This window comes from Lepisosteus oculatus, chromosome 3 (assembly GCF_040954835.1).
Source record: "Lepisosteus oculatus isolate fLepOcu1 chromosome 3, fLepOcu1.hap2, whole genome shotgun sequence".
Classification (NCBI taxonomy): Eukaryota; Metazoa; Chordata; class Actinopteri; order Semionotiformes; family Lepisosteidae; genus Lepisosteus; species Lepisosteus oculatus.
The window spans coordinates 70898135-70914553 of NC_090698.1; the positions used below are offsets into that span (position 1 = coordinate 70898135).

Below are 16419 nucleotides of genomic sequence, written 5' to 3' on the forward strand. Positions count from 1 at the left end.
CTGTTCGTTGTCTTTGGCTTTGCTCTTTAGAAGAATCTATTCCAAAGACATTGGCGTAGTTGTTAAAAAGCAAAGTCTGTCTACCTGAAATCAAATTATAGTCTATCTAGCCTTCAAACAAAAGATGTCGGGTATCCTTAAATTAGGTAATAGCTTCCAGGCCCACCAGAGTATCCTTACAATTACTAAGCAATAGATCCCCCTGTCTCTTTCTGTACCAGTGCAGCTGTGTTCTCAAGCTTGTCTGCCAAAAGTGAAAAAAATAAAGAAAAGTGGTTCCCTTTTTTAATCAGAGAAAAGCTTGCAGCTGTAGTGCAGGATAATGAATAAAAAAAAAAACTTTATTAGAATTCTAAATTAAAAACAAATGTTTTCTCATCCATGCATGTGGTACTGTAAGAACAGGAAACAATTAGATTTATTTTTCAGATTGGAGACTTTTGCTTGCATGGCTGTCAATATTAACTGGATTCGTCATAATGCTTAACTAAAAGGTCTGTGTTAAGACTCCAGAGCTGAAGCCCCTACCCATTATCATCTCTTTGCTCCAAAGATAGTACCAAGAGCAGAATGAGAAGCCAATCTGTGCTTGAAGAAAGCTCTCTGTGTATCCCTTATCCAGTAGGGTGTCACGTTTGGGAACTTCTCCAAGTTGATTCTTTTCTAGTTTTTCCGTCTGTCTTTTTTATATTTCTTCTTTAAAGCAAGGTAATTAAAAGCACAGTACATGAAATAACCCATAACTAGCAATATGCAGACAGCTTCAGATACAGTTAAAAAACTAATCCCAGCATTTTTTAAATTAGAAAGATAGATACATTATTAATCCAGTAGGGAAATTAGACAATATTGACTACAAGTTAAGTCATCTCTGAGAATGTCTCTTTAATATCTGTACCTTCTTACTTTTCTACACAGAGTATCACCTTTTATTTTTACTTAGAATTTTTGTTTTCTTGTCATTTGTTGCAGTAACATAAATCTTGTTTGAATAGACAACAGGGTATTTTTAAACAGAAATATTGAAGAATGTCGGCTACTTTTTTAATATCGATGAATGAACTTAACGATCCTCATCATCACCATGGAAAACTGTGCTGAAATTTTTCACTATATTTAAAGATAGAATTCTCTATGTTCAACCTCTATTGTTTAAAATGCCTGACAATCTATAATACCTCTATTTGGCTTGTTACTAAGTGCAGTTAGACTTTAATGACCCAAAGATTCCTGGCACAAAGCCTGCATTTCACCAAACAGACTTGTCTTGTTGTTTAACTTAAGCTTTCGTCATGAGATCAACACTTAGCTCTCACGTAATCACTCTTGATTTGTGATGCAGCTCGGGCTCTCCTAAATGCCCCCAGTCTCCCTGTGGGCATTCATAAAGCAGGTACAGTCCTGCTTCAGTGCCCCCCCTCTCTCGTCAACTCCAGACTTCCTGTGAGATCAGGAGGTCCCCAGCAATAAAACCGTAAACCGCCACTGTGAGACTCTGGGCTCGCTCAGTGAGGCAGAGATTCTGCTGTGAAAGACACACACTGGAAGCCATTCTCAGAGAGAACCTTCTTCCAGGGATTATCTTCAATGTCCTGTGTGCAGAGGCACACTGAAGCCTCATTTAGGTAAACAAAGTTGTGTACTGTGAGCAAAAGAATGCCTAGTTCTAGTCCAGAAAAGGGCACTGCAGCTGAATGTCATAGATCTGTCTATCATTTATCCTTTTTAGTCTATGAATTAAAATTAACATTTGATTTTTGCTTTTTGCCCACAGAGAAAGGCAATTTTCATTGCATCATAAATTACCATTTGAAAAAGCTCACTGCTGTACAATCAAACATCCGTATTCCTTCCTAATGTTGTCAAGGTGATTGTTTCATTCGGACATAGCCCATTCTGAGAGAGATACAGACATTTACTTTATTTTAGGACAAAGGGCACGGCTGCTATTAAAACCATCCGTCAAAGGCCAGTCTTCTTAGTACGTTTTCTTACTATCCTGCCTAATTTGTCATTTGCAGCTGCTTAAAGATGGAAGTGTGATCATGGGTGTGACATGTGATCTCATCGGTATTTTAATTCAGCTGCAGCCGAAACATTTCATGGATACATGCAAAATTGAAATGGATAGAACTCCATTATGTGTTCTTATGGTGAGGTAGCAAACGGAATCTTAAAATTTAGTAAACGTCTCTCTTCCAGGAGGTCAGAATTCCCTTTCCAGATCTTTAGAGACCCTTATACACCCACACAGTAACATGCATACACTGCACCCTACTGCACTGTTTTCTATCCAAGTAAGGCTTCCATCACTCAATGACTCAGTATGTAATTGCAGCACTTCTCAAAGAAAGCTCTTTTAAAGCAATATTTCATGGAATCAGCATAAAACATTAAGATTCCCATCAGAGCACACGATAATGGTCAGTGCCTAATTACTATATAATTAGTTTTTCTGAAGTGTGTCATTATGGTCTTAATATACAATCTTCACCAATCGTTCTTCTCTGGGAGAATTTCAATTACCATGCATGTGTGTGTTTTCATTTACAATAAACTATTATGTGCATTGGGATATCCTGCTTGATTTTTCCCCTGGAGGCCTGGATTAAAATCTAGTTTATGTCATAAATGAAAGACATTGTGTGTCTCAATTATCCAGAAAGGTCATATGAATGTTTTTTCTTAATCAAGAGCTTGCTTCAAGCTGCCAAAACAGAAAAGATTGGCTCTCACAGTACCAAATTACTAGGGTAGGCAATGCTAGGAGGTTCCTATCCTGGATAACTGCACACATACATGCATATAGAAAGGAGGATTTCTAATACGTTAACACTTGTTTTGGCTGCTTGAATGATAAATCAATATTGGAACACTAAAAAATTATACTAGGCAAAAAATATTTAATTATTTCATTCACCCACCCATTTTCTAACTGCTTTATCCAATACCTTTTTACTAATCCTTGCAAGTAATACTGTAGGTACAAGGCAGGATACACCTTGCACAGGACACCAGTCCATGCAGACATTCACACCAGGGAGAATTTTTCAGAAGCCAGTACATCTTTGGACTGTGTGAACTAGAGCACCCAGAGGAAAACCACGCAGACACAGGAAGAACATGAAAACTCATATTTAACAGAATTCCATGCTCTATATCTGATTTTATACTTTCAAAATGTTATTTCAGGTATAGGTTTTTATAATAATATTAATAATAATAATAATAATAATTGCTTACACTTATATAGCGCTTTTCTGGACATTCCACTCAAAGCGCTTTACAGGTAATGGGGACTCCCCTCCACCACCACCAATGTGCAGCCCCACCTGGATGATGCGACGGCAGCCATAGTGCACCAGAACGCTCACCACACATCAGCTATCAGTTGGGAGGAGAGCAGAGTAATGTAGCCAATTCATAGATGGGGATTATTAGGAGGCCATGATTGGTAAGGGCCAATGGGAAATTTGGCCAGGACACTGGGGTAACACCCCTACTCTTTTCGAGAAACGCCCTGGGATTTTTAATGACCACAGAGAGTCAGGACCTCGGTTTTATATCTAATCCGAAGGACGGCGCCTGTTTACAGTATAGTGTCCCCGTCACTATACTGGGGCATTAGGGCCCACACAGACCGCAGGGTGAGCGCTCCCTGCTGGCCCCACTAACACCTCTTCCAGCAGCAACCTTAGTTTTTCCCAGGAGGTCTCCCATCCAGGTACTGATCAGGCTCACTCCTGCTTAGCTTCAGTGGGTTACCAGTTGTGAGTTGCAGAGTGATGTGGCTGCTGGCCACATAAAACAAGTCATTTGTTCCTAAGGTTCGAAAATAATAGCAAATGTTTTAACTTGAAGGAATTTGCTAAGTTTGTCCTGTTGTTGGGTACATACAGCAAACTTGAAGGGGGATTTTTCTCCTTGGTGGAGGATCGGAACAGCTTTTAAAGAAATGCTGTCAATGCCTTTGCTTCATTTCAGATACAGAGACATGCGACTATGGCTGGCACAAGTTTCAGGGGCACTGCTACAAGTACTTTGCCCATCGTCGCACCTGGGATGCTGCAGAGAGAGAATGTCGTCTGCAGGGTGCTCACTTGACCAGCATTCTCTCGCACGAAGAGCAGCTGTTTGTGAACCGTAAGTGATGCTGCTCACCGGGGCTCAACGGGCTGACAGGAGAGGCTGTGTGGTTTCTAATTTAACACTGAAGGAAACAGCCTTCACCTCCAGGGCTGATGGAGTTTAGATATTAATCATGTGTGGCAATAATCTGGCTCCTATCCTTGTGCTAACCCTTGCAAAGCAAGATATATCTCCAGTGTTGACAGAGCTACTACGCTGGCTGAGTTTTATCTCAATGATTAAAGCCACAGTGAAGCCCCATGCATAATCCATTTAAAGTCAAAGATAAACATCAGAGAAAACAAACAGTCTCTGTTAACCTTCTGAAAAATCTACATACAAAATAAATACAAGATAACCTTGCTCCTCATTTACACCATATGGAGTGTATCTCTTTTGCATTTAATGTAATTTAATGTTCCTTTTTCTGGAGGGAGGTTGTCGTATGAATACTGTGAAATCTTCGTTTAAAGTTTGTTATTGTACTGCTGTCAAATAGGTTGTAAGGAGCTTCAAGATAGTTATCATGCCCACTGCTCCAACAGTAAACACTTTGTTTACTCCATTAATTGAAAAATATTAGAATAATAAAAAATAGTCTGTGACTCTCAACTGGTTCCTTAAGAAATTATTCTGTTCATAATAAAATGCAAAAATAGCTGAGTTTATGCCTCCATTTCCTATACAATAAAAGTTTTTTTGCTAAAAAACTAGATACAATTTTAGAGTTAATGACTGCATTTTGGCAGTCAGGTTGCACAGAAAAGAAAGCTAAATTGTACTGACTGCTAGAAAGCAGGCTTTGAGAACAGGAAGCATGATTCATAAGTATAAAAATGTCTTTTTATTTTCATTATTCCTTCTCAAAGCCTAATATGGTAGAAGAATCAGCGACTTTACTTGTGTCTAATTTTTCCCATTAGGCCTGGGACATGACTACCAATGGATTGGCTTGAATGATAAGATGTTTGAGCAGGACTTCCGCTGGACTGATGGCAGGCCTCTGGTAAGGCACCTTCTTTAGAGGCATTCATTTTAATGTTAAACATGTAAACATTTAAAATTATGAACCAAAATCAAAAAGTGATTTTTTGCCAAGCCTTGTGTTTCTCCCCGCTTGAGTCTGATCTTTTACCGATCTTTTCTGAGGACCTGCTTTGAAATAAAAAAAATACAAAATGTAATAGAAGTTGTAATGATGATAATACACTAAATCCTTAAGCAAAATTAACACAATGTCCAATTTTAACGGTCACCACAATATTGCAGTTTAACAGTTGGTACTGACTTTGCTTTGTTTTTAAATTGTTTTAGAACAATGGGTGTATCTAAGTGGACATAATATTTTAGTTGGTATCCATGTGACTTCAGTGAGAGTTACTCAGACTGTGTTCTCATTATTAAAAATTGGACATTAAAAGGGAAATATTAACACTAGTTATGTTGCAATTCAAAGCTCAAGTCCCTAGTTTTTGTTTCTCAGTGACTGCAATTCCGTAATACTCAGTTTGTCTGAGGGCTTCACAGTTAAAACACTGGATTAACTATTTGCTGTCTCTTTGAGTCTTTTAGTGTGTACACATAATACATGAACCCTGGTGTGAGCACAGCAGGGGCGGAGAACAATCTGACAGGAGAGTATCTTAAATAAGCAGGAAAATAGCTAATTACTGTTTGTGACCTGTGGTTCAGATATGGTCTCCACATCAAAGCTGGAACAGCACAAAAGGCCTAGGGGCTCAGAGATAAGCCTTGGACCCATCTGTTGCCTGCCAGTCTACCTCAGCATTTAAATAAATAGGTCAATAGGAAAGGAAGGGCAGGTGTGGACAGGTATATAAGGTATCTGAGAGAGGCTGCTGGCTGTGCTACAGTACATGCACAATGTGAGTGGATGGACAGCAAAACAGATCGTAAAATAAAAGGCTCAGCAGATTCCCTCTAAAGGTGTAGTGCTTCAAAAAGGGTCCTTCTGAATCCTGCATCATATTGACTCTGTATCTCTGTGAAAGAAGATTGCACTTTCAAAACTTCAAAAGAAAAAAAATTCTGTTAAGTGTTTCCCCATGATTTGCAACTTACTTACAATTTAGAATCTTCCCTGTATATTCCATGGAAAATAAACATTCTGTCCAATATCACCACCAGTAAAATACCTTTTGCAAGAGAAAAGGCTATTACAAATTCTGTCACTCAGTTTTCCAAATTCCCTGGAAGGTTGGCAGATATTTTTTTTGGTTAATATACAAAACCATATTGCTTAAATTAAGATATTCTCACAGTTCTTTCAGAGATTGACTTTGTTTATCATCAGTAGGAGGTCGTGACACTCCAGCATGTTATTGTAAAGGCAGAGGATGGAGTCAGAATTCAGTCGAGTCACACACTTTGTGTTGACAGAAAGAAACCACCCAGGCACGGAGAGGGTGCTGGGAGCATTTAGCTACATTTCCAGGCCCAGGTCTAAGAGCAATTGGACACAGCTGGGACCAATTGTCAAAGAATAACAAAGCTACAAAGTGGACTTCAGGTGCTGGGCCAGCAGGGAGTGACATTGTTTCTTAACACTGCTATTTATGTTGTCCACACTACAGAAACAAAAACATTTGTTAGGTCCCCAAATATTGAATAATTGTAATTCTTTATCAGTCTAGAATAGTTTAAAAAATGTGTAACGTTTATTAAAAAGGAATCACCATGATCTGCTCTATACAGAAGCTAAAATTGGAAAGGATATCCTCCAATGATTTTAAACTTTAAACAGACAGGAATCAGAGGAAAAAAATCTGAGCTGGGCTAGTTTACTTCTGGCTAAACCAAAACGTAGGAGCTCAGCTGGCATTACATTTCAAATAGCTTTGTTTCAGACTCTTTTAATAATCAAGTGCATGTGCCCGTTGTCACTGCGATTTTATGCCAGTTTGGGACTTTAATAATAAAATAATAATAGTGATGTGAATGACAATCTGTACAGTTGGAACATAAGAGTGCAAAGGGAAGTTGATTGTTCTATGCACTTACAGTGTAAGTCAATTATATAGGGCCTTCACACCATAAAAGTGTGTCAATATTAGGTAGTATAATGTTGTACAGACCAAAGAATAAGACAAAAAAAGATCATCTCCAATGGACTGTCGTCTTATTACGCCATCCATACATCTATCCTTCCTTGTGCCCAATGCTCTTACATGACCCTGTATTGGATAAGCGGTTATTGAAGGTGATGTGCTGTAAAAGGATCATTTTTGATACATTTTTGTTCTAATTTTCATGTCGTCACAGTCTGTTTTTCACTGCTTGACTGGAATTCCTTTACCCCCAAGATGTCTTATAAATTTGCTAATACAGTTTGTCCATAACAGGGAAGCGTAAACCCTAAATAAAACAGCTGTGAATGCCACACTTCTCCTACAGGATTGTTTCTGAAGGTCTGAGGGTGGCTGTGTTTTTTTTTTCTCTCGCCTTCATATGATTTCTGGATCCTCTAAGGAACTGGTTTAGTCTGTAGTTGCAAAAGAGTGTAGACTACGTCCTCAGCTGCTTCTGGAAATAATTTTGTTTTCTGTCTTGGTGAGGCTAGGCCTCACATGTCACTAGAGAGCCAAAATGACACTTATGGAGCTGAACCAGCAGAGATGTCCAACGGGCCAATCCAAAACAGAGGCCTGCAAAGGAGAATGGCTGTCGTCCAGATATTTTTTACGCCAAAACTTTTTTTTGTATCACGCTAGTACAGTACATTATACCAACGAAACACTGCTTCACAGTCTCCCTGAAACAAAGGGAGAACCAGTTGCAATTTCATGTACTGTAGCTATTTTATTCCTGTAGTTAGAATTATATTAACTAAGGGCTGGCAGTTCAGAAAAAGTCTGTCACGTGTGTGATGTTTTTTCTATAAATAAGGTGACAGGACTCTCACACTCACACAGGACTCACAAACCCAGAAAGTTTGTTCCAACACCACTGTCTGTTTTATGATTGACACACAGAGGCATACCACCTGTCTATGGTCATGCTAAGCACTAGTTAAACAATGGCTAGACTTTGTAATAATAATAATAATAATAATAATAATAATAATAATAATAATAATAATTGCTTACACTTATATAGCGCTTTTCTGGACACTCCACTCAAAGCGCTTTACAGGTAATGGGGACTCCCCTCCACCACCACCAGTGTGCAGCATCCACCTGGATGATGCGACGGCAGCCATAGTGCGCCAGAACACTCACCACACATCAGCTCTCAGTGGGGAGGAGAGCAGAGTAATGTAGCCAATTCATAGACATGGGGATTATTAGAAGGCCATGATTGGTAAGGGCCAATGGGAAGTTTGGCCAGGACACCGGGGTTACACCCCTACTCTTTTCAAGAAGTGCCCTGGGATTTTTAATGACCACAGAGATGTAAAGATGTGTAAGTGTAAAGATGATCAAGGTTATCTATCTGATTCTTCACCAGCTCATGGAGGTGTGCAAGACCCCCTGTCAAGTCATAGATGCAGGTGTGGACGTGCTACAATCATTTTCAGTAATGGTGGAATAGACTGGCCATTCCAGTTGAGATTCTAATTATGTCAATTTCTAAGTAATGCAAAGTGCTGCATGCAGTTAGATCCTGGCTATAGCTGCTCAATGTAAATTCCCACAGCACTGAATCTGATATTAGGGAGTAACAGTTTGACCCATCAGGGTTGGAGACTGTGTAGAGAATATTTATCATTAGTTTAGCATTGGTAAACTCAACATGGGGTCTGCGGTTTCCTTACTCGTCTGAATACATCCATGTTGAGCAAATTTCACCTTTGCAATGTTTGTTTTTCCTTATTCTCTGCGCTGTACTGTACAGTATGTACCACTGTCACAGTACCTTACATTGGGTGTTTTTGAATTGTGAAATTTCTTACATTTACACATAAATGCGTTTCATACACTCACTGATGGGTTCATCACAGAAGAAAAATGTTGGTTTAGTTATGAGCAAAGAGCGCACCCGTGTGGATTCTTGAGGGATAGTGTTTCATGAAAAATTATTTTTATTATTTTCTGCATATTTCTTCTGGTATCTACATATAAGGCCATGCAGACAGGGGGACCTGTTAGTCTTATTGTATTGATAAATTTGTTTCTTATATGTTTTAATATGTTTAATATATTTGATATATTTAATATTCACCTTATTGTTGATTAGTTAATTAACAATACTTAATCTAATCATGACCATTTTCCATGTTAATGTATGACTGTTTAGATTCATAATATGGCTTGTTGGCCTAATTTATGGGGTCCTTTTGTTTTAAACTATCAACTGCTAGGCCCTTAGGAGAGATAAGGAATGAGATACTGGGTGAGTAGGTGCTGAGAGTGATCTGCAGATTATAGAACCATCTCTGCAATTTAGTTGCCTGTAATTAACATAATGGAGCAGTGATCTTCCTATGAAGTCTAACAGAGCTGCTTACATTGGGTGACAGTGTCTGATGGATAAGTAGAGAAGGGAATTGGTTTAGTGCTTAGGGGGAGGGTGGTTTTATTTATATAGCAAGTACTTACAGATAACAAAGGCACAGGAGAATGTTATGGAAGCTGTAAACTGATAGCTCATTATATGGGGTGAAATGTTCTCATGAAAAGACTTGAGTCATATCCCAAAGGGTGTTATTTTCATCCTTCAAACAATGCCAGAGGTTCTTGTAGTTGGATTCTTAGTGTATCAGATATGTGTTGCCTTTGAAATGTAAACACAGCACTTTGTTGAGCACATATATTTTCTGTATAGATACTCATGCTGTAGAATCAGCAACATTTAGCTCAGTACAAAGTAAAAAAGGAGATATTTCGTCCTGGTATGTGTTTTAAAGTTTCTATGAGATACAGTAGGAATGGCCTAATTAGAATGTTGTCTGTATCCCATGCAAACATCTGTCTTTTTTCATCTATCAGTATTTGTAATTGTAGAAAAACAATACATTACCTAAGAGTGATATTTCCTAAAGAAATGGCTGGGACACACATTTGCCAATGGGCTATTTACTTTATACTACATAAAAAAGTGTGCATTTTTAATCTGCTACAAGGTTACATGTACAGTATGTCACTCATATTGGTGACTTATATTTATACACTAGAGGAAAAATTGTTGGCAAATCTATTGCAATTGAATTCTCTACCTTACAGCCAGTGGCTAAATAAGGCTTTTGGAAAAGCAAGCTGAGGGTGGAGTACTGCTGGACTGTTCATAATCATGCAACTTATTCCACTTAGGCAGGTTTGGTTATTACAGATGAAGTCTAACATTATAGAATGCCAAAACAAATCTACTTAATGAAGTTATCAGATCCAAGTTGTCTTGTGATATTACATAGTCCTTCCAAACCACAACAAAATCTAGTTACTTCAACCCCATAGTTAAATCTTGAACTGTTCCCATGGTTTTGCACATCAGGAGTTTAAAATGGCTCAATTGAATCACCACAGAAAACTGTAGTTTGATATCCATCAGTCTGGCTTAATGAGAGTAATTTTATTTCAGTCTTTTTTTTTATTTGTACTTTTTTTTTACCCTATACCAGTATATTAAAGATACTTGTATGCTTTTTCTCAACAAATGGTGGTGCTTTACTACAGCAGTAACTTTGTTGCTCAGAACATTCAATAGAGCTGTGCAGGAGGCACGAGAAATGATCTTTAGAAGATCCTAAGGGACGCTATACTGTAAATACTGTATGTGTGGGTCTCAAAGCTGCCATTTTCATTTCAGTTGGTGTACATCATCTTTTTTTTCCACTCATTTTCTTGTTCAGAAATGATGCATTAAAACTGTATGTGCTTCACTGGAACAACATATTGTTTTCCTGCTCTTTGTTTGCAAAGCCACATCACAGTAAAAAAATAAATCTTCTGTTTAATTAGCAATATGAGAACTGGAGGCCAAACCAGCCAGATAGCTTCTTCTCATCCGGAGAGGACTGCGTTGTGATGATCTGGCATGAGAACGGCCAGTGGAACGATGTGCCATGCAACTATCACCTCACTTACACCTGCAAGAAAGGAACAGGTGAGGAATTTGCTTTGCTTTTAAAATGAGCCAGGTATAATTTCCTAGAAAGGAGAGCAGCTGTTTTAGGCATAGTCTTTTATTAATTATGTTAACTCACTTCCTCTGCCCGTTTAACTGTCAGGAAGAATCCGTTGCTTGCTTGGCTGTGCAATTTGCTCAGAGGGTGACATATAAGTATGATTGTTTCTCAGAAACAAATTACAGAGAGTCAAAGTTTTTCCAACACGTACATAAGAACATAACATTTGAAATTGGAGTAGGCCATTTGGCCTATCTAGCATTTTGCAGTTAGTATTTGATCCAAGGGCCTAATAGTTTCAAGTCATTTCTTGAAACTATCTAAAGTATAGGCTTGGCCGAGTTGCTTGTTCCGTACTCCCACAAACCTTTTGTTGCCTGTTTGTTTTTGCGAAGGTTTTAGGAAGTAATCTATATAGACGAAAAACAGCAGAAATACACAATTCCTCAAAATGCCTTCAAAATTCCTTTTTCAAAATGGAAAATGCATTATGTTTTTGCCTTAGTTGCCTGTGGTCAGCCTCCAGTTGTGCAAAATGCCCGGGCCTTCGGAACAATGCGGCCTCGCTATGAAATCAACTCCCTGGTGAGATACCACTGCAAAGAAGGCTTCATTCAGCGACACGTTCCAACTATCAAGTGCAGAGGCGATGGAAGATGGGATGAACCCAAAATATCCTGCCTGAGCCGTGAGTGCCAAATAATCCAACATTTGATCTGCTTCAAGCAGAAGCATTTTAAAGATGTGTGTTAGCTGATTAGAGTTAAATTAGCTAATCCCCTAAAAAATATGACAGAAGCATTGAGGCCTGCTATACTTTTTCAGAAAGCAGAGTCTGTAATCTGCAATACAGTGCTATCATCGGCTAGAAGACATGTACGTTTATTCATACTGAATGAGTGGACAAGTAACCTGTCAATTTATCTTCTGTAACGGAAGCCGGTTCAGGCTCCCATGAAGCGTAGTTTAGGACCCTATGCAGACGATATAATCTGGAAGTAAGTGGAGTGGAGAAGGACAACAGAGAAGGATGGGTTGACAGACAGGGGGGAGATCCTGATGACGGAGATCCGGTGCTCCGTGGTGGGTGGCGTGGTGCAGGCAAACAAGTCCAAAGAGTCCAAGGGGGAAATCTGGGGCGCAGTCCAGGGTCCAGGTGCAGGGAGAACCATCTTAGACAAGACAAACAAGGTTAAAATCTGGAACGGGATCCGGAACAGGAACAAGGAGTTAAAACCAGGGTAACGAGGCCAGGCGCTCCGAGCCCTGGACTCAGATGGTCAGGAGGCTGTGATGAAGACTATGCCGTCGGATCTCTCCTGGACCTGCTTGTAGGTGGGCTTCCGGGCATCCATCTCCCAGTGCTGAGCCAGGAAATAGAGGGAGCGCCAGGCTTAAATAATAACAGACAAAACAGGGGGCAGGTACACATAATCAACTAAAATACGAAAGGGTCGGAGTGCCCTTAAGACCTTCTGTACTATCAGCTTTGATCGATCTAGACAGAGTCATCTGTTCTCCCTTAAGTGAACTTTCTTTTTTCCTGATCTATGAATTCATTCTATTTTATCTCTTTTTGTAGCATCTACATACCAGAGGGCGTACGTCAACATGTACTATAACAACGCCAGGTGGAATTCCAATGGCTCCCAGCGACACCGTCATCGCTGGGCAGTGAGACAAGACAAGGCCAGGCGCTGATCCCTATAATTGTTCCTGTCCTACAAAGTGACAACATCTCAAAGCACAGCCAGCCAAAGCCCTTAAGAACAGTGCCTTTAATAGTGTATACCAGGAGAGCTGCATTATCACCCTTATATGACCACATCAAGAAACAAGTGCCTGGTAAATATCCAACATGTTTTAGTGTTTCTTTTTCTAAATCACAGACACTGATTTTATCACAGAAAAAAAAACACAGACACACACAATCAGATGGTCTCTGACAAACCTGTCCCCAGCCAATTTGGTCCACTAACAAGGTCCACTATGCTGGACCATATGCTCACTATGCTGAAAAAAACATGTGCATTCTTTTTTGAACACTCGCTAGTTTTCTATCTTGTATTCTGCTTAAGTTGGTAAAGATGTTTCCAGCCTCAGACTCCACATCTGTGCTAGCTTGCAAAAATGACATAGCACATACCAATACTGTATCACTTACAGTCTTCCATGTGTTGAATGGAAAAATAATAACTGTAAATAGGTGACAGTTTAGTGCTTAAATAATGTAAATAAATAATCAGATTTAAGCAGATGTTTATTAGACTTTCTCATTAAAATGGTCTAATAGCCATTGTATATGCTGCTCCTTGTGTAGGCTGGAAATTGACAACATTTATTGGACAGAATATTATCTGAGGAGTAAGACAGTGAATTTACTAAACTTATTTCAAGCATTTGATGACTGGCATTCAGTACCTTTATTGAATGTGAGGTATGAAAGCATGCTTAAAAGGAGAATAGGTGTCAGATAGCTTACGGTTGAGGGCTGAGCTGTTTCCTTGTGAAATCGATCAAACATTTAATAGCACTCCATGCATAAACAGTTAAAGCACAAAACATGGGAAAGATGGGATTAGGACAGAACTGAAGACTGCAACATGGAGCTACCCCTGTGTTTAATGGGGTCAAAAGATCAACCATCGGCGTTCAGAGCCTGGAAGGACGTTTGGCACGGAAGATGGTTTTCTCCACAGGACGTCAGTGCTAATACACTCTGAGATGGCAGCTTTGAATGGCTTGCCAGCACATACTAAAATGCCATTAGAGAACTGCATTTCGAATGATACTTTTATTGTAAAAAATAAATTAATTCTCTTTGTATATATAACCAGTTTAATCGTTTTTATATATTAAAAAGTTCAATCTTTTTGAATGTGTGTCTAAGTGCTGCAGCTAGACAGCTTTCCTGAGTAAAAATGAAGAACAGCCATACAGATTTAATTTATTGGGTATTTCCTATTCATATATGGAAGGGAAACTGATTTTTTATTTTAAATGGAGAAAATATATCTTACTAATGTCCACTATTAGCCACTGAATTCCTTGGTATGTTTACAGACAACTTTAGTATTTTTTATAGTGATGATTTTTTTTCTCTTTTCACTTAACTGTGGCAATGAATTATGATTCTTGATATAAACTGTGTTCTTTTGCTTATACTTTAGTGATTTATAAATAACTTAAAACTACTATTAAAGAATGTACTTTGTGAAACACTCCAAAAGACTTGAATGATTGCCTTTTATTAGAGATGCAATTAATTTATTTCAGCTCTAGTTTTTCATATGTCCATGTACTCTGTGATGCCATCGCATTGCAACACTGCAGGGCCTCTTTGGCAAATTCACCTCTATTTGGTATGGACACAACAGAGGAGAGAGATAGAAAGTGTTGGTTAATGCGATTAAGTAGTTAGTGTTAGATTTGCTCGTAAACACATATATGAGGCATTCAGTGGGCGGTAATGGATCAGCATGTATAGTGTCTATTAATTAAACCTGCTATGGCTCGACATTTATGTTTTATACAGAACTCTGCTGCACATAATAGTTGTCAACCATTTGTCTAGTATCAAATGGCAAATGTGTCCTTTTTAAGCCTGTCTGTTTCTATTTTTTGTGTTTTTTACCATTAAAATGCACATAATACCTTTTTATATGTATATTATAACTTTGTCCAATGTATAATGTGAATGTTTGGGATTTTTGTGAATGATTTCTTTTTTTATTATTTTTTAAACTTTTTATACATGCTCTTTTTTTCACCAAAGAAACACAAAAAAGTTTGATTAAATTCTTCTGTGTCTCGTCTCTTATTCTGTATGGCACTCACACCCATAAGGACAGGAGTATAGCAGTAATACAAATCAAGATAAGCAGATCAAATTAATATTTTTAAGGCAGTAAAATATTCAGCTAAAGGCAGTAAAATATTCAGCAAACATTTTTAAAATTGTGTAGCTTAGGAATGACTGGCGTGATTTGCAAATTCATCATTAACAGATGAAATTGCAGTATATCAATGTCAAAAGATAAATGGTAGATCTAACACATAATGTTGATAATGGCTTTGGGGATGCTTTTTCAAAAAGATCTTATGTTGGTATATCTGTCTTATATGATCTTTAACAACCTCTAGCACCTAAAAACAAGAAGAAAATTAATAAATAAATGTTTTTTAAGATGTTATAAAGATGTTTACTTTGCATGTAGGAACAGGTTACTACTTATTCTACCTATGCTCTAACCTATAGGGCATATTCAAAAATAATTTTCCCTAATCTAATGCAGTCGCTTGATTTAAATCTCCTTTGCTGCATTAGTTTTAAGTTTTCATTTGTTCTGCAGACTGAAGTCATGTAGGCCCAGAATGCAAAAAAAAAAGTCAAATCCTAATCTAGAGCTCATACTGCCTCTTTTTTAGGCTACAGAACTAATTTCCAGGAACACAAACATTGTTCTGCAAAATCTTAATGAAAAACATATATGCTGAATTGCACCCCCATCTTTAGTCACTGGTCCAGAAGCACTGTAATCCTCCATACTGTTATACCCTTAGTGCCAGAGCTAGTTCTGGGATCTGTCTAGTCAGTAATTTCCGTTAGGATCTCACCAGGTCTCGAATTATATTGCTGTAATTGTGTTTCAGCAGAATATGTACAGGATTTTCAGTTATAGAACCTAAATGTATATTGATTTCCAATTTAGCTTCATCATAATATATGTCATATGAAATGTTGTTGTTTTGATTAAATTTTAGTTTCACTTAGAGTGGATAGTTTGTTGGCTGGAAATTTTGAAGGTCAAATAGCTGTATAAAATCCAACAGAGAGAAAAAGCCAAGAAAAGTAATTTTCCAACCTTTAAGAAATATCTGTAGGAGCATTAATAAAATTAAAATCATATTTCCAAGTCTGGTGACTCTAGCAAGAAACACGCTTACTGTGGGTCTAGGGCTCTGCAGTGAAGTGCTAAGAAAACTTTTTAGCATTTGCACAGACATCGGTGATGGGTGCTCGGATTCTGGATAAGCAATTCTGATCTCTGAATTGCAGTTTAGCCATTGCAGAGTGGATCTTGTGCAACAAACTGTTACATGCTGGTATTCGAGACTCATCTACCAGTAGAATGGCACCATGACCGTCATGACATGAATCAACAGATGAAATCAGTCTGTTACTGGAGATCGTACCACATTTAAAA

The 16419-nt window shown here is 38.3% G+C and overlaps 1 protein-coding gene across 2 annotated transcripts in view; it reads left to right on the plus strand.

Annotated features, from left to right (window-relative positions):
* The window catches only part of vcanb (versican b), a 67162-nt gene extending 52292 nt beyond the window's left edge, over positions 1–14870 (plus strand). For both annotated transcript variants that reach the window (XM_015360651.2, XM_015360656.2), the window contains 5 exons: positions 3985–4143; positions 5052–5134; positions 11046–11190; positions 11718–11900; positions 12795–14870. In XM_015360651.2, the coding sequence (XP_015216137.2) occupies positions 3985–4143; positions 5052–5134; positions 11046–11190; positions 11718–11900; positions 12795–12913 (689 nt within the window). In that variant the 3' untranslated portion in view covers positions 12914–14870. The remainder of the gene's footprint in view (positions 1–3984; positions 4144–5051; positions 5135–11045; positions 11191–11717; positions 11901–12794) is intronic.
* Positions 14871–16419: the final 1549 nt, after the last annotated feature.